Source organism: Cebus imitator, unplaced genomic scaffold (assembly GCF_001604975.1).
Source record: "Cebus imitator isolate Cc_AM_T3 unplaced genomic scaffold, Cebus_imitator-1.0 Scaffold295, whole genome shotgun sequence".
Lineage (NCBI taxonomy): Eukaryota > Metazoa > Chordata > Mammalia > Primates > Cebidae > Cebus > Cebus imitator.
The window spans coordinates 854714-878286 of NW_016107610.1; the positions used below are offsets into that span (position 1 = coordinate 854714).

General features: G+C 44.0%; 2 protein-coding genes across 6 annotated transcripts in view; both read right to left on the bottom strand.

The window, feature by feature from the left end:
* LOC108285262 overlaps positions 1-9644 on the bottom strand; it is a 30718-nt gene extending 21074 nt beyond the window's left edge. Inside the window, 1 exon segment of the mRNA XM_037729122.1 lies at positions 8748-9644. Within this exon segment, the coding sequence (XP_037585050.1) occupies positions 8748-9644 (897 nt within the window).
* A 7840-nt stretch (positions 9645-17484) lies between these two features.
* ADAMTSL3 (ADAMTS like 3) overlaps positions 17485-23573 on the bottom strand; it is a 363845-nt gene continuing 357756 nt past the window's right edge. For 2 of the 5 annotated variants that reach the window (XM_017502246.2, XM_017502242.2), the window contains 2 exons: positions 20308-20539; positions 17485-19546 (listed from right to left, as the gene is read on the bottom strand). In XM_017502246.2, the coding sequence (XP_017357735.1) occupies positions 19454-19546; positions 20308-20539 (325 nt within the window). In that variant the 3' untranslated portion in view covers positions 17485-19453. Of the gene's footprint in view, positions 19610-20307; positions 20540-23573 lie in introns of all 5 variants that reach the window. The other 3 variants (XM_017502245.2, XM_017502244.2, XM_017502243.2) reach the window with 3 other exon arrangements.

Below are 23573 nucleotides of genomic sequence, written 5' to 3' on the forward strand. Positions count from 1 at the left end.
AAAAAAAAAAAAAAAAAAAAAGCCTATTTTAAAAAAAACAAGGACCCCATTACTCAAAAATACTAGAATATTTTAAAATTGGGTTTTTGGGCCAAGTGCAGTGGCTCATGCCTTTGATCCAAGCACTTTGGGAGGCCAAGGTGGGTAGATCACATGAGGTCAGGAGTTCATGACCATCCTGGCCAACATGGTGAAACCCCACCTCTACTAAACATACAAAAAGTTAGCTGGAGGTGGTGACATGCACCTGTAATCCTAGTTACTTGGGAGGCTGAGGTATGAGAACCACTTTAACCCGGGAGGCAGAGGTTGCAGCGAGCCAAGATCACACCATTTCACTCCAGCCTGGGCGACAGAATGAGACTCTGTCTCAAAACAAAAACAAACAATAAAAACCAGGTTTTTGGAAAGAAAAACATTCATGGCCCAACTCCTACCCCACTAAGTCAGCTGCCTGCAAAGAGAAAGTATTCTCACCCTTCCACCATGCCAGAATTCTTAAGAGGAGCAGGACCTCTATGTGGTAGTCCAGCACTGTCTATCATGGGGTAGATAAGCCTTCTAATTCTGAGGCTCAGTATCAGGAATAGGAATCGCCTGCTTACAAATGAAAGCTTTATCTTCTATTCTGTCTTTCATCAGTGTAAAACTAATATTTTGCTTCTCCATCTGGTAACTCTTTTGCTTTATGGGCTGGTTTAGGACTTGAATGGAGAGGAGCATTGCTATTTATTTGACCTCAAAGATCCCAATATCTCAGAGTTTCAACTCCTTCTAGGATGGGAAGAAAAGAACAATGCCAACTAAATGTGACATCAAGTGACAAATGTGACATAATGCTTGTTTAATGGCATCCTTTGTTTTTTATGTTTTAAGACCAACCTAGAATTCTATGTTCTGTGAAATTACTCTTCAAAAGTGAAGGAGAAATATTTTCTCAAACAAAAATTGAGGGAATTAGTCACCAGTAAACCTGCCTTGAAAGAAATATTAAAAGTTTTTTTGAGAAGAAGGAAAGTGATAAAGGTCAGTAACTTCGATCTATAGTAAGAAAGGAAGAGCATTGTAATAAGTATAATGAAGATAAATGAAAACTTTTATTTTTCTTCTTAATTTATCTAATAGATCAATTTAGATCAAACTGATCAATAGATCAAACAGATCATTTGTTCAAAATAATAGCAATAATACATTTGATTATGTATATATCTTTTGTATATAAATGCTCATATATGCTTGTATGCAAGTGAAATGAATGATAGCAATGATACAAGGGACAGGAGAGAGGAATTAGGACAATTTTGTTATTATGAGGTACTCACACTACCTGTGAAGCAGTAGAGTGTTATTTAAACGTGAACTTAAACTAGTTGTAAATGTATATTACAAATCCTAGGGAAAACAGTACAAAATGAAGTATAACTGATTGATATGCTAAGAAAGGAAAGAAAATGGAATCATGAAATGCTCAATTAAAGCCACAAAAGATGGAAACAGTGGAAGTCAAAAATAGAAACAAAAACAAGGACAACAAATAGAACACAGTAACAGATATGGTAGATATTAATCTTACTATATTGATATAATCACTTTGAATGTCAGTGGTCAATCACCAATTAAAAGACAGAAATTGTCGAGTGGATCAAAAAATACCCAAATCTATGTTGCCTATAAGAAATTCATTTTAAATATAAAGCTATATATAGATTAAAAGTAAATAGAGGAAAAATATACCATGCTAACACTAATCAAAAGAAAGCAGGAATAGCTATATTAATTTCAGACAGAGCAGCTTCAAAGCAAGAAAATTTAGCAGGGATAAAGAAGGGCATTACAGAATGACAAGGGGGATCCATTCTCTAAGAAGACATAATAATCATTAATGATTATATGCTATCAACAGATAAACACCCCGAGGTAAAAACAGATAGAAGTATAGGAAAAATAGATGAATCCACTATCATAGCAGGAGACTTCAACATCTCTTGATCCGAAATGGACAGATTCAGCAGGCAGAACATCAACAAGGACTTAACGCCATTAGTTAACTGGATATAGTTGACATCTATAGACAGCTTCATCCCACAATGGCAGATTACAGTTCATCTCAATGTTCACAGGGAACATTCACCAAGATAGACCACATTTTCGGTCATAAAACACACTTGAACACATTTAAAAGAATAGAAATTATACAATGTCTGCTTTCGGGCCATGGTGGAATTAAATTATAAATCAATAACAGGCCGGGTGCGGTGGCTCAAGCCTGTAATCCTGGCACTTTGGGAGGCCGAGGCGGGTGGATCACGAGGTCAAGAGATCGAGACCATCCTGGTCAACTTGGTGAAACCCCGTCTCTACTAAAAATACAAAACATTAGCTGGGCATGGTGGTGCGTGCCTGTAATCCCAGCTACTCAGGAGGCTGAGACGGGAGAATTGCCTGAACCCAGGAGGCGGAGGTTGCGGTGAGCCAAGATCGCGCCATTGCACTCCAGCCTGGGTAACATGAGTGAAACTCCATCTCAAAAAAAAAATAATAAAAAAATAACAGAAGGGTAACTGGAAAATCCCAAAATATAAAGAGATTAAACAACATATTTCTAAGTTACATGTGGATCAGAAAATCTCAAGAGAAATTTAAAAATATTTTAAACCAAATGAAAATGGAAACACAGTTTATCAAAATTTGTGAGATACAGTAAAAACAATGCTACGGGGAAATGTAAGGCACTGAACACATATATTAGAAAAGAAGACAGATCTTAAATCAGTATTCTAAGTTTATACCTGAAGAAAATAGAAAAGAAGAGCAAATTAAAAGTAGGTCAGGTGCTGTGGCTCACACTTGTAATCATAGCACCTTGGGAGGCTGAGGCGGATGGATCATATGAGGTCAGGAGTTTAAGACCAGCCTGGCCAACATGGTGAAACCCCATCTCTACTAAAAATATAAAAATTAGCTGCGCATGGTGGTACATGCCTGTAGTCCCAGCTACTTGGGAGGCTGAGGCAGGAGAATCACTTGAACTCAGGAAGCAGAGGTTAGACTAAGCCAAGATCATGCTGCTGTACTCCAGCCTGGGTGACAGGGCAAGACTCCATCTCAAAAAACCAAAACAACAGCAACAACAAAAAACTAAAGCCTGGGCACAGTGGCTCATGCCCGTAATTGGGAGATGGAGGTGGGCAGACTCTCTGAGCTTAGGAGTTTGAGACTAGCCTGGGAAACATGGCAAAATCCCATCTCTACTAAAAATACAAAAGGTTAGCCAGGCATGGTGGTGCATACCTATAGTCCTGTCTCCTCGGGAGGTGGAGGCCCTAGAATTGCTTGAACCTGGGAGGAGGAGGTTGAGGTGAGCCAAGATCATACCACTGTACTCCAGCCTGGGTAAGAGGGTGAGACCCTGTCTCCTAAATAAATAAATAAATAAATAAAATCCAAAGTAAGAAGAAGAAAGAAATAATTAGAGCTGAAATCAGTGAAATTGAAAACAAGGAATCAATAGAGGAAATAAGTTAAATCAACACTGGTTCTTTGAAAAAATAAATAAACTCAGTAAGTCTCCAGCAAAGCTAAGAAAAAAGGACACAAATTACTAATATGAGAAATAAAAGGGGAGCCATCACTACAAATACTATGGGCATTAAAAGGATAATAGAGGAATACCCCGAAGAACTGTATGCCTACAATTTGATAATCTAGAAGAAACAGACCAATTCCTTGATACAATCTGTCAAAATTCATGCAAGAAACAATCTGCCAAAACTCACACAAGAAGAAACAGACAATCCAAATAGACTTATTTCTATTAAATAAATTGAATCAATAATTGATAATCTTCAAAACCAGAAAGCAGTAGGCCAAGACAGGTTCACTGGTTAATTCTGTCAAACATTTAAGAAAGAAATAACTATTCTCTATGATCTCTTTCAGAGGACAGAAGCAGAGTTAATATTTCCAAACTCATTCTATGAGACCAGCATCACCCTTATACCAAATGCAGACAAAAACATTACAAGAAAAGAAAATTACAGACCAATCTCTCATGAAATGAAATGTAAAAATCCTCAATAAAATATTGGCAAGTTGAATCTAACGATTTATAAAAAGAATTATACACCATGACTAAGTGGAATTTATCCCAGCTATTGAAGGTTGGTTCAGTATTAGAAAATCAATAAATGTAATTAATCATATCAACAGGATAAAAAGGAAAAATTCACGATTGTATCAACATGTGCAGAAAAAGCTTTTGATACTATCAAACATCCATTCATGATAAAAATAGGAAACCAGGAATATTGCAGACCTTCCTCAACTTGATAAAGAATATATACAAAAACTCTACATTTAACATCATGCTTACTGGTGAGATACTCAAAGCTTTCCTTCTGAAATCAGGAACAAGACGGGATATCCTCTCTCATCACTCATCTTTAATATCATACTGGAAGTCTTGGCTAATGTAATAAGTAAGACAGCAAAAGGAAATAAGAGGTATACAGTTTGGGAAGAAAGAAATAAAACTCTTTGTCCCTGACATGATCATCCATGTGGAAAATCCCGAAGAACCAAGAACAACAGCAAAAAGAAAACACTAGGACCAATCAGTGATTATAGCAAGGTTGCATACAAGGTCAGCATACAAAAGTCAATTGCTTTCCTTTATACCATCAATGAACAAGTGGAATTTGAAACTAGCAAAACAATACCACTTACATTACCACTCCCCAAATGAAATACTTATGTGTCAAATAAAATACGTCCATGATTTACATGAGGAAAACTACAAAACTCTAGTGAAAGAAATCAATGAAGAACTAAAAAAAAGGAGAGATATTCTATGTTCATGAATAGGAAGACTCAATATTGTCAAGATGTCAGTTCTTCCCTACTTAATTGATAGAATCAATGCAACACTAATCAAACTATTAGCACGTTACTTTTTGGATATTGACAAAGTAATTTTAAAGCTTATATGGAGAAGCAAAAGACCCAGAACAGACAGCACAATATTAAAGGAGAAGAACAAAATTGGAGGATTGACACTACTCACTAGCAAGGCTTACTAAAACTGCTATAATCAAGACAATATGGTATTGGCAAATGAATAGACAGTAGATCAGTGGAACAGAACGAAGAGCTCAGAAATAGATCCACATAAATATAATCAGCTGATCTTTGAAAAATGATCAAAAGCAATGCAATGCAGCAAAGATTGTCTTCTCAACACACAGTTCTGGAACATCTGGACATCCACATGCAAAAATAAATTAAAACATAGACCTTATGTCCTTCACAAAAATGAACTAAAAATGGATCCCACGGTTAAATGTAACACACCAAATGATATACCTTCTAGAATATAACATAGGAAAAAAATCTAGATGACCTTTGGTATGGTGATGACTTTTAATTTTAAATTAACTAATCAATTATTTTAAAAATAGAGATGAGGTCTTACTATGTTTCCCAGGCTGGCCCTGAACTTCCAAGCTGAAGTGATCTTCTTCCCTTAGCCTCCTGAGTAGTGAGATTACAGGTATGTGCCACCACACCCTAGTGGTGATTTTTTAGACACAACATTAAAGCCACAATCCATAAATAAACTTGACTTCATTAATATTAAAAAATTCTCTGTGAATTACACAAAGAAGAATTTTTTATGTGTCAAGAGAATAAGAAGACAAGTAACACACTGGGAGAAAATAGTTGCAAAGACATTGTCTGGTAAAGAAATGTTACCCACAATCTACAAAGAGCTCTTAAAATTCAACAATAAGAAAACAACTGAATTAAAGAATGAGCCAGAGATCTTAATAGATACATTGTCAAAGAAGACATACGGCTGGCAAATAAGCATATGAAAAGATGTTCCACATCATATGTCATCAGGGAAATGCAAATTAAAACAACAATAACATACCACTACCCACCTATTAGAATGGCCAAAATCCAGGCTATGTGTGGATATGTGGTGGCTCATGCCTGTAATCCCAGCACTTTGAAAGGCTGAGGTGGAAAGCTTGCTTGAGCCCAGGAGGTTGAGAACAGCCTGGGCAACACAATAAGATCCCATCTCTATAAAAAGTTGACAAAATTAGCCAACATGGTTGTATGCACCTGTAGTCACATAGCTACTTGGGGGCCTTAGGTGAAATATCACTTGGGCTTAGGAGGTTATAATTGCACCATGGGTGACAGAATGAAATGCTGTCTGGAAAAAAAAAAAAAAAAAAGCCCCAATCCAGAACTGAAAACAGCAAATGCTGGCAAGGATGTGAAGCAACAGGAATGCTGCTCATTCATTGCTGATGGGAATACAAAATGAGGCTAAGTGCGGTGGCTCACGCTTGAAATCCTAGCACTTGGGGAGACTGAAGTGGGTGGATTGCTTGAGGCCAGGAGTTTGGTACCATCTTGGCCAACATGGCAAAACCCCGTCTCTACTGAAAATACAAAAATTAGCCACATCTGGTGGCACATGCCTATTGTCCCAGCTTCTTGGGAGGCTAAGGCAAGAGAATTGCTTGAACCCAGGAGATGGAGATTTCAGTGAGCCAAGATCATACCACTGCACTCCAGCCTGGGTGACACTCTGTCTCAAAAAAAAAGAAAAAAAAAGGGGAAATAGAAAATGGTACGGCCCCATTATGGGAAACAGTTTGATAGTTTCTTACAAAACTAAACATACTCTTATCATATGATCCAGCAGTTTTCATGGCATTTACCCAGAGGAGCTGAAAACTTACATCCACAAAAACACTTGCGCATAGATGGTTATAGCAGCTTGATCCATACTTGCAAAATCTTGGAAGCAACCAAGATAATCTTCAGTAGGTAAATGGACAAACTGTGGCACATCCAGACAATGGAATATTATTCATTGTTAAAAAAGCGATGAGCTATCAAAATATGAAGAGATATGTGGGAACCTTGAATGCTTATTACTAAGTGAAAGAAGCCAATCTTAAAAGACTACATGCTGTATGATTCCAACTATGTGAAATTCTGGAAAAGGCAAAACTATGGAGACACTAAAAAGATCAGTGGTTCTCAGGGGTTTGGGAGAAGAGGGGAGGAATGAAAAATCAGAGCAAGGAGGATTTTTAGGGCAGTGAATACTGATGGATACCTGTCATTTCATGTTTGTCTGAACCCATGTAATGTACAATACAGAGTGGACACTAATGTCAACTATGGGCTTTGGGATATGATGAGTGTCAATGGAGGTTCATCCATTGCAACAAATGTACCATTCTGGTGGGGGATGCTGATAATGGGGGATGCTGTATATGTATTGTGACATGACTTACATGTAGGAAATCTTTATACCTTCCGATCAATTTTCTTGTGTAATTAAAACTGCTCTTAAAAAAAGTCTTTAAAAAATTAAAAGGCTGTTAGTACCTCTTGTTCTTCCAACTACCGCTTACTTCAATACCGCTTTCAGGTTTTCTGTTTGGGACTTCTTTCTTCTGCTGCTCTTGAGATTCTTCTTTTTTTTTTTTAAATTGCATTTTAGGTTTCTTTCTTTCTTTTTTTTTTTTAATTTATTGCATTTTAGGTTTTGGGGTACATGTGAAGGACATGCAAGATTGTTGCATAGGTACACACATGACAGCGTGATTTGCTGCCTTCCTCCCCATCACCCATATTTGGCATTTCTCCCCATGCTCTCTCTCCCCACCTCCCCACCCTGCACTGTCCCTCCCCCCCCAAAAGACCCCAGTGTGTGGTGCTCCCCTCCCTGTGTCCATGTGTTCTCATTGTTCAACACCTGCCTGTGAGTGAGAACATAGGTTCTCTGTTCTTTGATCTTCCGCTCTTGTGTCAGTTTGCTGAGAATGATGGTTTCCAGGTTCATCCATGTCCCTACAAAGGACACAAACTCATCGTTTTTGATGACTGCATAATATTCCATGGTGTATATGTGCCACATTTTCCCTGTCCAGTCTATCATCGATGGACATTTGGGTTAGTTCCAGGTCCTTGCTATTGTAAACAGTGCTGCAATGAACATTCGTGTGCACGTGTCCTTATAGTAGAACGATTTCTAATCCTTTGGATATATACCCAGTAATGGGGTTGCTGGGTCAAATGGAATTTCTATGTCCGTGAGTAATCGCCACACTGTCTTCCACAATGAATGCACTAATTTACACTCCCATCAACAGTGTGAAAGTGTTCCTATTTCTCCACATCCTCTCCAGCATCTGTTGTCTCCAGATTTTTTAATGATCTCCATTCTAACTGGCATGAGATGGTATCTCAATGTAGTTTTGATTTGCATTTCTCTGATCATCAGTGATTTTGAGCATTTTTTCATATGTTGTTGGCCTCATGTATGTCTTCTTTTGTAAAGTATCTGTTCATATCCTTTGCCCACTTTTGAATGGCCTTGTTTTTTTCTTGTAAATCTGTTTTACTTCTTTGTAAATTCTGGATATCAGCCCTTTATCAGATGGGTAAACTACAAAAATTTTTCCCATTCTGTTGGTTGCCGATTCACACTAATGACTGTTTCTTTGGCCATGCAGAAGCTGTGGAGTTTGATTAGGTCCCATTTGTCTATTTTGGCTTTTGTTGCCAATGCTTTGGAGGCAATAGAGAGTGTTGACATTTTCTTCCACAAGGCCTGTTTCATTGATGTAATAGCAGCATTGCTCCTGAAGAAACAGACAGGTACCTCCCTTTTCTGCTGTCAGCAGGTCAAGGACCCTTTGGTTCTGGAGAGTTACCTGGGCCAGTGACATGATTTGTCGCTTGAGCGAGTTGGCCGACACTTTGATAGCCACCTGAAGCTTGTCCTCTAGTTGAGTGGCTGAGGTGTCACTGTAGCCTAGGGTGCTGCTACCCAGCCTGGCCGCCACCAGAGAGGATGCTAGAGAGAGACCAACGACCATTGAGAGGAAGACTGCTTGTCTGTGTTGGTAATTAGGGGAGGATGGAAGGAGGGATAGACGTTCGGCCTGTTTGTATACCTCTAACTGAGGGACCAAGGTGACGGGTATACAAGGGAAAAGGAAGGAGGCATTAATAACTTTAGTTAAGGTTCCATTACACCAGAAATATTCTCCTGGTAGCACGTAGAGGGAGGATTTTACCTTTACTGTGGTGTTACAGCTGGGTCTGGAGCTGCTGGCTGTCTCATAGCAGACAGAGAAATTTTGCGGGTGTACTTGGAACAAGGGGATATCCATTAAGATGTTGCCGGGTCCCATAGATGATTGTGACAGATTGAACCACGACCTGAGGGGAACTTCAGCTAAGGGGGGGTTGCTGAGAGAGGCACATAAAAAGCAGTTGGTGATATTCATGGCTTTAGTTAAATTTAACATGTTGGATCCCAGCTGTACTAGAGTCAACCAAGAGAATGGTTGAGAGGTGCTACCTGAGGGTTTGAATTGGTTATTTAGGGTGGCTTCATTTTGCAGGGTTGTATGGCTTACAGAACTGAGCTGTTCTATTGCTTCAGAGACGATGCGGGTATAGGACCGGAATGTTAGCCATGTTCTCTGAGGGTGGCTCCAGGTATAATCTTCATAGGCTTTACCGGACACTCCTGCATCCCAACGGCTGTGCCAGGGGTCGCGGATGTTGAGGGCTAAGGAACCATTGCTGAAGCGAGTGAGCATGCAGTTGGGACAGCTTGGAGGATGTGGCTTGTGAATAACACAAGAGATGTATGGGTACCCCGTGTAGGTGGTGTTCCACCAATGACAGTAGTCCTTATTTTGGTCATATAGAAAACACAGCCCGTGCCGAAAGTGAAACCCATGATTGCGACCAAGTATGGTGCTTTTACCGTGTGGGATGAGGATGGAGACAGTAGACTAACAGCTGCCTGTTTGGCAGTTTGCCTGTGCAAGATTAATGGGTCCTGGTCATGGGGCCCTCAGTCCAGGATTCCTGGATGTAGAAGCGCCAAACATATGATTTGCCCTCAAGAGGAGATACCAGAAGGACTGTCAGGAGGAGGCTCTGAAGGGTTAGCGGCGACGGGTCGGGGCCACGGGTGAGGCAGAGGCAAGTGGGGCCCAGGGGTTCAGATTTCCACTGATCATTTTGGGTGGCCAGTTTGAGGCAGGACATATGGTACCACGGAGTGTGACCCAGGAGTTTGTCTGTTGTGGGGGTGGTTAGGATGACAATGTGGGATCCCAACCACCTGGGTTGTGTGGATCCTGGTTTGAGTTCTCGGAGGAGAACGCTGTCGCCCGGTTGGAGAGGCACCGCTGGGTGGGAGTCCTCTGGTCCTGGAACAACAGGGTGGGAGTGGTCTGCATGTTCCCTTAACAGGTGGTGGAGGAGGGAGAGGAAGGGAAGGTAGGAAGCCAGTGGAGAGGGGTTTACAGGAAGGTTGTGAGAAACCAGGAGATGCCAGCCGTATAGCAATTCGAAGGGGCTAAGGCCCGTTGGTCCCCGTGGGGTGGCCCAGACTTGGGCCAGGGCAAGAGGTAGGAGTGTGGGCCAAGAGAGTTTTACCTCAATAGCAAGTTTGGCCAAATGGTCTTTGAGGATGCCGTGAACTCGTTCAACTTTACCCGATGACTGAGGATGGTAAGTGATGTGCAGTTTCCAGGAGATGTTGAGGGACTTGGCGACTAGCTGGACTACTTGGGCTGTAAATGCTGGACCATTGTCCGACTAGATGGTGACAGGTAGGCCGAAGCGAGGGATGATTTCTTCAGTAAGGTGGGAGGCCACCGTGTCTGCTGTCTCCCGGGAGGTGGGGAAGGCTTCAAGCCAACCCAAAAAGGTGTCTACAAAAGTTAGGATATAGCAGATCTTTTTGTGAGTGGGCATATGAATGAAGTCAATTTGCCGGTCTTGGGCCAGTAGGTTGCCACGCATTTGGTGAGTAGAAAACTGTGGCCTTAAGCCTCCCTGAGGTGAGACCTTAGAGCAAGTAATGCATGCCTTGTGTACCTGCTGAGTTGTTTGTTGCAGACCTGGCGAGAAAAAGAGGGGCTGTACAAAGTGGTGTAACGCCTTAGGCCCTATATGTAAGGATTGGTGGATTTCAGCAATAATTTTAGGGGCCTGTTCCTGGGGAAGGGCAATTCTATTATTTAGGAAGATCCATCCCTGATTAGATTCTGTTCTTCCTTTTGGTATAAGGGCCTGTTTTTTGATGCTGAGTATACAGGCTGTGTGGTTGTGGGAAGGAAGAGAACAGGGGTAGGGGTTAACTTGGCATTAGTTAAAGATCTTGCTGCTGTATCTGCCCACACATTGCCCTGGGAGGTGGCATCATGCTGGGCCTGGTGTCCTCGGCAGTGTATGACTACAACTTCCCTGGGCAATGATAAGGCCTGTAAAATGTTGGAGATCTGTGTAGCATTGATTATGGGGACCCTTTTGTGGTAAGGAATCCCCCCTCTCTCCAGAGGGCAGAGTGCTAATGGGTAATAAGAAAAGCATATTTTGAGTCAGTATAGATATTTGCTTGCTTTCCCTGTGCTAGTGTGAGAGCTGGGGGTAGGGCAATGAGCTCCGCCTTTTGTGATGTGGTTCCGTCAGGGAGGCGACATGCCTCGAAGGTGGCTGAATCTGTGACTACCGCATAGGATGCCTTTCGCCTCCCATCGGCTGTTATTACTGAACTTCCATCCACATAGAAAGTAAGGTCTGGGTTAGGCAGGGGAAGGTTGGATAGGCCCTCCCAAGGTTTGGCAAGTGCATCCATTAGTTCAGGGCAGGAGCGCACTGGGGAAGGGGGAAGGGATGGAAGAGGAAGCAGGGTAGCCGGGTTGAGTGGGGAAGTGGGGTGAAGGCTGACTGAGGATTCTCAATGAAGAGCAGGTAGAACTCCTGTAGACGAGAGGGCCCTAGGCGAGCGAGGGATTTGTGGGAGAGGAGGTCGGTAAGCCGGTGAGAAGAGAACACTGAGATGGGTTGGCTCAGGGTAAGTTTTAGTGATTCCTTGGTAAGTTCTATTGTTGCTCCCAGGGTCCGCAGGCAAGGCTGCCACCCCCTGACCATTCGGTCAAGTTGCTTCGATAAGTAGGCTACAGGGTGGAACACAGGACCCAGGGGTTGGGCTAGAACCCCGACAGCAACGCCCTGTTTCTCATCAGTGAACAGATAAAAGGGGCGATTGAGGTCCGGCAGATGAAGTGGGGGTGTGGCGAACAGAGCAGTTTGGAGGGTTTTAAAAGCCTGTTTTACAACCTCAGGATGGGAGAGGGGTCCTGTGGGGGTGTCCTTAGCTGCCATGTACAGAGGTTTAGCTAGAGAGGCAAAGTTAGGTATCCAGTGGTGGAAGAATCCTACAAATCCTAAAAAGGAAAGAATCTGGTCGGTAGTCTCTGGGGGCTGCAGTGAAAGAAGTGCCTTCCGACAATCTGTTGTTAGGCTTTTAGTTTTGGGGGTGAGGCAAATGCCCAAATAAACCACCGAGGTGACTGATAATCATGCTTTGGAGGGAGATACTTGGTATCCCTGAGATCCAAGGAAGTTAAAGGAGAGTGGCAGTATGCTGTTGGGATAGGGAGAGGGAGGGGCTATAAAGTAACAGGTCGTCCACGTACTGGAGAAGGCGACTGGGTTGAAGGGGGCAGGAGCCAAGGTTGGCTGCCAAGGCTTGTCCAAAAATGTGAGGGCTGTCTCGGAATCCCTGAGGCAGGACCGTCCAGGTAAGCTGTTGTGACAGGTTGGTGTCAGGATCAGTCCAGGTGAAGGCAAAGAGAAAGGAGGACTCAGGGTGAAGGGGAATGGTAAAGAAGGCGTCCTTGAGGTCAAGAACTTTAAAATGAGAGGTAGTGGAGGGAATGTTTGATATTAGGGTGTATACGGGTTGGGGACTACAGGGTGGAGGGGTACCACCACCTTTTTCATAAGGCGCAGGTCCTGAACCAGGCGGTAGTTGCCAGACGGCTTTCGGACCGGCAAGATAGGATTGTTACAAGGGGAACTGGTGGGAGTAAGTAGTCCCTGAGCTAGCAGGCAGGTGATGATAGGCTTCAGGCCTTGACAGTGGGTTTTCGAGATGGGGAACTGAGGACGTGAAGGAAAGTGGGTAGGATTTTTGAGAAGTATCTTAACCGGAGTATGATGTTTGGCTACTACAGGCTTGGAGGTATCCCATACCAGGGGACTGACTACGTCAGGAGGGAGAGGGGGTTGAGGCGAGGAGTTAGGGCACAATGTGGCATCAGTTAGGAGTGGCAGTAGGAGATGAGCAGATGATGGGCTTGAGCGTGGGGGGCCAGTGAGTTGGAGAGTGGCCCCCACAGTCTGGAGAATGTCTTGTCCTAAAAGGGGGACTGGGCATGAGGCTATAATTAAAAAAGAGTGGAAAAAGCGGTGTCCCTCGAGGACACAGGCTAAAGGATGGGTTTGATAAGGACAGGAAGGCTTGCCGTCAATTCCCATGACTGAAACCTGGGAAGGTATGCTAGGTCCTGAGTAGGAAGGCAATACAGAATAGGTAGCCCTCGTGTCCACTAAGAAGGAAATAGACTTACCCACTACCTGCAGCATTACCCTGGGCTCGGCAAGGGTGATGGGGGTCTTCGAGTCTGGGCTGCGTCAGTCATCCAGAAGGACGAGAAGTTCAAGCGATGGGATTGCTTCCTGCGGACTGGCCTGCCCTCCACATAGAGGTGTTGGGGGTGGGCCTGTAGTCTGGGACGGGCAATCACTGCGCCAGTGTCCAAGCTGCTTGGAGTTCGGGCAAGGCTTGGTAGGTGGTCGGGGACATGAACACTGACCAGTGTCCCTCCTGACCACACTTGAAACAGGGCCCAGGTGGAATGCCTCTGGAGTTCTTGGCAGGTTTCAATGGACCCCGTCCACCAGGCGCCTGGTGGGCTGCCAGCCTCAGGGCTGCCACAAGAGCTTGGGTTTGGAGGCTTACCTTTTGCTGTAGACAGGCCTGGTGGGTGGCCTCAGCCTTTTCCTCTTGGGCATTAAAAACTTTAAATGCCATGTTTACCAGGTCTCGTATGGGAGTTTGGGGACCCTCCTCAGCCTTTTTAAGTTTCTTTCTAATGTCAGCCGCTGACTGAGAGATGAAACGGGTGGCTAGAACTATAGCCCCCAGTAAAGAAGCCGGGTCCAGCCAGGTATGAAGGATCATACCATTAGTTAATTGGTCCAGGAAGGTGGCTGGGTTTTCAGTAGGACCGTGAGTTATTTCCCTTAACTTATCATAATTAACTACCTTTTGGGCTGTGCTTTGCATGCCCACTAGGAGGCACTGTAGCATTTGGTCCCAGCGGCAGCTGCCATCTTGACCGGTTTGATAATTCCAATTAGGGTCGGCCTCAGGGACCGCCGCCCCACCTGCTGGCATCTGGTTGTTGGTGAGATGTACCTGATCAGCGTGCGCCCAGGCCGCCGTAAATATGCGGTCATGCTTATCTGGAGTGAGGGTGGAGGACAGAATTACATAGGTATCATGCCAGGTGAGGTCGTAAGCCTGGGAGAGGTAGCGGAATTCTTTGGTATAAGCAGTAGGATTGGTAGAAAATGACCCTAGGCATTTCTCAATGGCTGATAGATCAGAGAGGGAAAAGGGAACATGTATTCGGACAGCGCCCTCCGCTCCAGCAACCTCTCAGGTCAGAGGAGGGAGGTTTCATCGTTAGGAGCACAGCACGAGTGGGTGTGAGCACTAACAGGAGAGGCTAGGTTGGAACCAGGAACAGGAGGAGCTGGAGGGGGTTGAGGCTCCGCATATGGCAGAGGATTTGTGGGTTGGGCGAGTGGAAAGGACAGTTCTTCGGGCGGGTTGGGGTCGGAAAAGGAGGAGGATGGTGGAGGGGCCGAGGGCGGTGAGGGAGTTTCTTTGGCCAGGAGTACCTGAGCAATGGTGCATGAGGAACAGAGGGTGGGGCGGGAGCAAAGATACCAGATGGCCTTGAACGTAGGGAACCTCCGACCATTTACCATTTCTTTGACAGAAATTGTCTAAATCAGTTAGAATGCCAAGATTGAAAGTTCCCTCCGGTGGCCACTTGGACTGATTGTCCAGAGGATACTCAGGCCAGGCCACAGTGGAGAGGAAAAGCAGCCTTTTCTATTTTATGGAGAGGCCCAGCTTGGGTAAATTTTCGACTAGACATCCCAATGGCGACTTGGGGTCTAGGTGGAACTCCTGATTACCCATAGTCCCCTCTCTGTTGCAGGACAGTCAGGAGTGAGGAATGGTGTCCTGGACCTCAACGCCCGACTACCGGAGTTTATGGGGAAGGACAGGAGTATAGGGACGTCTCCACAATATTCCTGTCTTCTGGAACGGGTAAGCAGGGGCACCGGGACGTCTCCACGAGGCCCACAGCTCAAGACGGGGAGGAGTCCATGACGCGGCCGCGATTATGGAGAGGGTCTCCTCAGATCGGAGCAAGCAGAGGATGGGGTTATGGGCAGTAGGAGTCTTACCGAGTGATGGCTGCAGATGATCAGAGAGGTGGCGGCTTCCTGGTTCGGCTTATGGTAGAGGAGTCAGTTTCCCCCGGGGTGGCTCTTGAACTTCTCCCAGGTTTTCGGCACCACTTGTAAGGGTTATTGCCGAGTTTAAAATGAGGAAACTGAGGCCAGTATAAGAAAATTAAATGCCAATTTATTCAGCTCCTGGGCGAGGTTCTCTGGTCCGGGGAAAGGGGGCCAGAGAAGTTGCGCTGACTTCCTGGGGCGTGGGGTTTTTATGGCTAGGAGGAACGAGCAACAGCTCCGTGCTCTGGTTGGGTCCAGGGGAGCGGGGTTGAGACGGGGTGGGCCGGTATTGGTTGGCAGGTTGTTGGGCCGTTTTTCTGGTGTGTGAGCCGGCCAGGGTTGCATTAGCTGGAGCCTTCCAAGGGAGCCATGCGACAGAGCTAGGTACCGAGTGCTGAGCCTGGGGCTGGGTGCAGAGTCAGGTGCTGAGTGCAGGGGTGGGTGTGTCTGACCTCCCGGCGAGGCAACCGGCCTTACAGAAGTTAGTTCTGTTTCTTAGTTTTCCTTCTAACAGGCTGGTCCCTCTGCTGTAGGACTGCTGAGGTCCACTCCAGGCCCTGCTTGCCAGGGGATCACCTGCAGCAGCTGCACAACAGTAGGGGTTGCTACCAGTTTCTTCTTCTGCTATCTTTGTCCCAGAAGGATACCTGCCAAATGTCAATCTGATCTCTCCTTTATGAGGTGACTCTGGATATATAGGGGTCAGGGAGCTGCTTGAGACAGCCTGTCCTTTATAGGAACTCAAGTGCTGAGCTGTGAGCTCCATTGTTCATTCAGAGCTGCTGGGCAGGTACGTTTAGGTCTGCTGCAGCAGAACTCATAAACTCACTTTTTTTTCCCCAGGTGCTCTGTCCCAGGAAGTTAGGGCTTTATTTATGAGTTTCCGTTGTGCTGCTGCCTTTTTTTCAGTGCTGCCCTGCCCAGCAAGGAGGCAGCCTAGTCACTATCTGCCTGCAGAGGCTTTGCTGAGTTGCTGTGGGCTCCGCCCAGCTGCTGTGTGAACTTCCCTGCAGTCCTGTTTATATGGGTATAGTTAGAACTGCCTCGGCAATGGTCGCCCACCTCTGTATTGGCGGACTCTCTCTGTAATGGCAGGTTGCCTTGGCAATGGCAGGTTGCCTTGGCAACGGCAGGCTGCCTCAGCGATGGCGGAATACCTCCGTAGAGGTGGAGTGTCTTGGTAATGGCAGACGCCCCTGCCCCACAGAGCTGGACTGTCCCAGGTTCAGCTGTGCTTGCTGTGAAACACTCAACTCAGATGTTTCCAATTGCTGTTTTTGTGTTTTGTGGGGGTGGGACCAGCCGAGCCTGATCACCTGGCTCCCTGCCTCTGAGCCCTTTTTTTTTTTTTTTTTTTTTAGTTGAACGGTTGACTCTGTCCCAGATGTTCCACTTGCCTGTTGAAAAGGCACTGGGATCTGTGTGATTTCCCATGTGGTGACTCACTGTGCTGGCTGAAACAGCAGCGCTGAGATTCGTGGTGCCTTTTTTTGCCTGGGAATCTCCTGGTCTGGCTCCGTTTCAGTCCCCTTTTTAATCAGATGAATGGGCGACTGTGCCTTCCCGGGGCTCCAATCACCAGCTAAAAGGGCCCCCAGACCAGTGTATTTTGTACGGAGAACCGCCATGCCGGGGCGCCGGCCCAAAGAGCTGTGCTGGCAACCCGTGGGGCTTCTCCACCTGGGAATCTCCTGGTCTGTGGGCAATAAAAATCCCTCTGGAAATGTGGCATCCACTCACCCTCTGTGCTTTCACTGGGAGCTGCAATCCTGACCTGTTCCTAAACGGCCATCTTGGATCTTCCCTTGAGATTCTTTTAAATGATTCTCAATACTAATGAGTAGAATGAGGGCATTAGAGTGAACATCTGTGAGATCTGCACTGAGTCTTATAATCCACACTCCAAAGCACAGTCCAGGGAATCAAACCTGGACTACTAACAAGGTTGAGGTTGTTCTTAGACTCCTAACAAGGGGGCAGCCAAGATGACAAGACCCAAGGCTACCATAAAATAAGACACATAAGCTGCCTACATTCATAAGGATGCCACTAAATAATCAAAGTAAATTTATTTTTGAATTACATAAGGATCATGAAAGAGGACCATTAACTCTCATGTTATAAAAACAGTAGTAAAATACAGTACACAGGAATGCCATTTGAATGACAACAATGAAAGTACAATAGCAAATGAAACATAGTAACTTTTAACTTTAAATACAAAGTGAAGCAATTTAATAAGAAATTTTGTTAATAAGAAAAATATATGTCCCATGTCTTTATTACATACTGTACAAAATAAAATATTGCACCTTTCATATAATAAATATATACAAAGAGTATGTTACAAATGAACTTTCTTTTAATTTAATAACCTTCAACATCAAATGTGATTGATGATTAACAACTCATGGGCTGGTGTGTCCTCCTCACTTTCCCCCATCCATTCCCAGTCACCAAACCCTCCACATACAGTAGTGCTCATCCCAGTGTCAGTGAGGCTGAAGTTAGAATGAAAGAAACTGCATGCTCAGGATATGGTAGAAAAACTCAACAAGTTTTTCCACAGAGACATCCTAAGCCAAAATTCACTGTTCAGTTATTACTGACCAGGGTCTAGGCCCATCACAACCTGCTGCAGGTAACTTTGTAGCCAAGAGGCTGCAGGCAGCAGGTGTACAGGCAGCTGAGACCCTGATAAAAGTAGTATGACCACTTATTTGGACTTGTGTGCCATCTAAAGTCATAACTGGTAGTGTACAGGGAAAAGACCCTATAACGAAATCAGCTTCAGAATTTACTATTTAATGCTAGCCAGAACCCACTTCAGCAACAACACTTACTCCAAACCTAACCTCCATCCTGACACTATCACACCAGCACTGGCCCCAATTCAAACCCAGTCCAACCCTGACCTAACCTGGTCCTAACCCTTAAAGCCAACTGTAGCCTTAACCTTAACTTCCTTTCTCACCTAACACAATTCTAGCTCTAATCCTAAAACTAAAACTACCCCTTACCCTTTTCCCCAAATCTTAAACCAAATCCTGACTCCAACCCCTAGTCCTTAGTGTAACTTCTAGCCTAACCTAATTAACTTTGGATTTACTGGAAAATCAGCTCAAAACAATTATTTACTATAAAAATTATTTTCAACTATTGTGTTTCTTATTTGGATTACTGTCATATAAATTTTCCAAAATAAAATCCTCAGGAATACTACTTTATGCATAAATTAGGTCTAATAAGGCTTTGGTTTTCTGTTTGTGTGCAATAGAATGGTGCTTAGAAAAAGTTTCATTCACAGCTCTTAAAGTTTTGAATATAATTCAAAATCAGTAGAAAAGGTTAACATTCCCTCTTCTTTGACTTCCAAGATGCCTCATTTGGTCATAGACAGATTTCTGTAGTTGTACAAATGATAGCAATATCTACTCTGTGTTTTCTTCCCTGGGTGTTCTAAAAGCAAAGATAAGATGCCATCCCTCTGTGAATCCTTGGGTCAGTCCGTGTGACAGCCTAATCCAGAGAGAGGTTCTCTTTTTCACAGACTAAACTTAAGGATCTTTGAAAATGCTGTTAATGCCAACATCTTAACAACTACTGGCCAGAGCTTCTAAAATGTGAATACCTTATAAACCTGTTGAAAACCTACAACTCGTGAGAAGAGGAAGTCATCAGTCTGTGTTTCCCAAGTTTTTAGAATGTACCGCTCTGTGCTAGTCTACAAATCACAGGAAACAGGTAGCACATGATGTGCTCGTAATCTTGGCAACTTCTTGATTTGACAGACATGATGAGCTCCCAAGTACAATGGCATGCATACTATAGTATTTTTGTTCATCCTTGAATACATCATTTAAAAAAATTGGAATATAAAACTATCATGGGAAAATTTCACTTTACATCTTAACAGTGGTGTTTTTGCTTCAACCTCTGTTTGATCCATAGAATCTGCTTTTAAGAAATACATGTTTTTGAATCGACATGGGGAAAAGAGCTTTTATATTCTACTTTTATCTTCACAGCAGCATCCTGACCCCTCCAAAGGTTTATCCCTCTTGACATGACTGGCAGCACCTTTGTTTGTAGAGGTCTAGAGAACACAAATTAAGATGTTTTATAAACATACAGTAGTGAGTTGTATCTGTGCAGTCTCCTGCAAAAAAGAAAAGCAAATCTATAACATACAGCTTAAAAATTATTTTAAAAATACTTAAAAATTATTTTATTTGATGAAAAGCCATAAATTGAGATCGCAGAGTGAGATGAAGAAACCAGTTTTGGGTTAGGGCCACTGTTTTGTACTCGGGTCAGAAGTGCATTGGACTCCCTTTCAGCTCAGTCAAGTGACTCTCGCTGCTCTCCACGCCCTCCCAGCCCCTCTGGCCCATGCTGCTCCTTTTAGTGCTCAGAGCAGCACTAATGCAGGGTCATGGACTGTTTGAAAAACTCACGAAAGGTACACACCTGCTCCCTAGAAAAATAAACCTACAGTTAATTTTTACATATAATTTCAGGACATTGGCGTACCTACCCCAGCCCATCCATGCAGTCTTTGTTTTAGCACACAAGACTACCAGGCAGAAGAGGAGTGTGTGGAGAGACTGCCAGTGGCTTTCAGAACGGCAGTAACCAGTGCTACTGGCATGCTACTGATGCAACTGTTGTTTTCTCTAGAGAACATGGAGCTGCACTCACATAAAGGAATTAATCTCCTGATGTCTCAAGCTACCAAATCCATTCTGAATAGCCCATCAGATGGGACACTGATGAAGTAATCACCAGCAGGGCCTCGCGCCGTGATGGTGTCATCAGGATCTGACGCCATCAAGGCCTCTGGGGCAGTGGAGATACCTGAGAGGTGTACGTACTATCACAGGAAGGCCCAAGACAGTGCCGCCAGGAAATTGGTTTCTTTTTCTGCACACAGCGTCTCTTGGCTACAGGTTTGCAACTCCTGGTGTGGATACAGTCGACTTTCCGAGACTGGAAGCCCCTGCCACAGGCTGCTGTACAGGGCTTCCAAGGGCCTGCAAGCCAACACACATCACAGGTCCCTGATGTGCAGTTCCTTCTTAAGGTGGGTCTGAAATGAAAAACAAAACAGAAAAACAAAAAATAGGAGAGGTAGGGTGTAACTTTTTGCTGAGACCAAAGCCTTTTACCTTACTCGATATTCTGTGTATTAAGGGTTGGATGGAGAGTCTAAGACCAAGACATCCCCCTGCTGTTATGCCATATAGTCTAGAATGACAGAGACAACAGTCTCCACCACCTGGGGCTGAGTGTGCCTGCTTAGTTGTGCTCTGATGAAGAAGGATGGCAAGCAAACCATGTGTTGCCACTGACTTCCAGCCCGAAGTCAAGCCTCACATCCTGACTAGCTAGAACAGAGCAATCTTGGCAAGGAAGAGAACTATTTACTATAATGATCTACAATAAGCCACCTCAAATGTGTTAACAAGACAAATTTTCTGTTTATAAGCGCTCAAAACATACTGTGGTGTATGACTTTATATATGAGCAATCTTGTCTGCTAAAAGAAGTAGTCTTATTTATACTTAAGGCACACCAAAACTTGCAGTCAGAAACTACCAAAGACCATATGAGAAGAATCTACCTCTTATTTCCTTGTACTTTAAAACAGACAGGAAGTTAATACCCTCTGGTTTTTGAATAGACATTTGCTAAAGAGGATAAAGCCAACGTAGTGGACCCACGTTGGGGTATCTGCCCTTGTTTCCTAAGGCAGGGCTCCTGGAAGACATATTTGCACTGCATGAGAGTGTCTTCCCAGTCCCAAAGATGACTGGAAGAGGGCCCTAACTTGAGCTGGCTGAATAACTGTATTTCTCTTAGGATGTGAAGTTTGCTGGAACCAGGCATGTAAACCTGAAGCTTGGAGTAGTAGGTGGCTATATTCTGCCACATGGGCCACAGATATAGAAAAAAACGTTTTAATAAAGAGCAAAGAATGAAGCAGAAACACAGAACTGCAGAGATGAGAGAAAAAAAACAAGGACTTCCCATTTCTTAGTTTAGTCCTTCCTGAGGTCTGACTGCATGCTCCCTGTTCTCCCTTTGGATTCTATGATACATTTTTGTTATCCTATTAAAGGTTCCTTATCAGGGCACATAAATCCATAAGGATTGTTTTACGGGAAATGTAATAAAATGGAGAAAATTGTGATATCCAGAACTCTAAAAGGGAGAGTGTTGCAAGTAGTTGGATGCAACCCTTTAATTAGCCAGTAGGGGGAGACTCTATCAAAGGGTTTACTTAACATAGTACTGTCCCACCAAACTGTTCATAAGGTTTATGGAAGAGGTGAGTGTCCTGTTAGCTGCTTCTGTTTTCCCCAGTGGGTATGAATCTTAGGGACCAAAAATTGAGTCACTTGGAAGAAAAGAGACTGAGTACTCCTCAACCATCTCCCTATACAGAGACCAGCTTTCCACTGAAAAACCTTGAACAAATATTCAAAGAATATATTTAAAAGAATACCAAGTTATTGTGCAGAAGTGTTGGATGGTCTTATTAATAAATCCCTCACCCCCTTTGCATAAATCATTCCAAGTTGATTTTTGTTTCTAGCCCAAGGGATTGTAAAACAGCCTCTTTTGCTTCGAAGAAAGGCAGGGAAGTCAGAAAGGGCTATCTTTCTAAATACAAAGAATGAGAGGGGCATAGGGAGCCATGGACCAACACAGAAGCTGAAGCCCGGGAAAGCTCAGAGGCTAGTCACCGAGGACACAGTAGAAAAAAATAAATAAATAAAAAGCAAGGTCTGTCCAGTAGAGGGCGTCACTTCCTCTTGGCCAGGGACACCTGAGCCAGGTGAATACAGTCTGGGCACCCTCACTATGCACGTAACTAGGGTTCATGTGTTTTTCTACATGAAGCATGAGTATAGAAATGGCAGCAGAAATCATAAAGTAACCTGTTTCTACTAGCTTTTTTCAATTTCTCACTTCTATTCAGTCTGGCTCCACTTTTGCCTCAAATAACTCCTTTCACCATCAGCCAGATGGAACTGCTGATTCTGAGGGCAGTAGATCCCAAGCCTGGCTGGTTATGAGACGCAGGCAGAAGCAAACAGCTGTAAAATGATGTAGATAGCCAGGCAATCTCATGAAGCTTCTGATTCACTGTCTAAGGTGAGGCCCAAGAATCTTTATTTTACAGAAACTTATCATGTGATTCTGACTTCAGAGGTTAGAAGTCACCACTTTGAGAAACCAGCTTTCTGTGTCTTCAGCATTCTGTAGGTCCCCATGTTGTCACCTTGCCATATATCTGAGCTAGCTCTGTCCTGACAACTTCCATTCCCTCTACAACTTTTCAATGGAAGCCACAGCTCCCAAAACTTTCTGAAGGCATATCGTAGACACTAGCAGACAGCCTGCCCGCCACTGATCCTCCACTCAGGCCACTAATGCTACTCCCTATACAACACTCTCTAACATTTCCTGAGGCCCTCCTATGGCAAATGGGGGGTCTCCATTGCTCTCTGTCCACCCACTCAAAAGTGAGTTCTAACACCTCCCAACCTACAGTGAGCCCATGGTCATACACCAATCCAGCAGAAGTCTGTGGGGAAAAGGACTAAAGCACTGAAAAGAAACCCTTAACGGCTCTCTCTACTAACCAACTTCATCTCTCATCCATAAACCACCACATATTTGCAGAAAAAACATAACAGTATGAAAGAAAAGCACCAGGTTATAAAAACAGAATAGCCAATCCTGGAGGAAACAGTAATAAAAGAGAAAATGAATGGCAACTTGACTCCTTGCCACCCTGACTCACTCCCAGGTCCAGAAATTTTTCTTCCATTATTAAAAGTTTACCTTTCATTTCACTTCCATATCTCTTGGTCTAAAACCCAGTTTAATCACATTTTGAGCCTCTTGATAGAATAGAGAAGATAGAGAGTATAAGGAACTATTTTCTGCCTCTTATTTTTTGCTGCCTTTGATTGGAAAGTATGTGACGTATCTAAGGAACTGACAGAAGGAAAACGTGGCTGGAACATGAAGAGTGAGAGAGCGTGAGATTGTGGATGAGGCTGTGAAGAAAAGTAGGACTTGAATGTATGTGTGTGTTTTTTTGTTGTTTG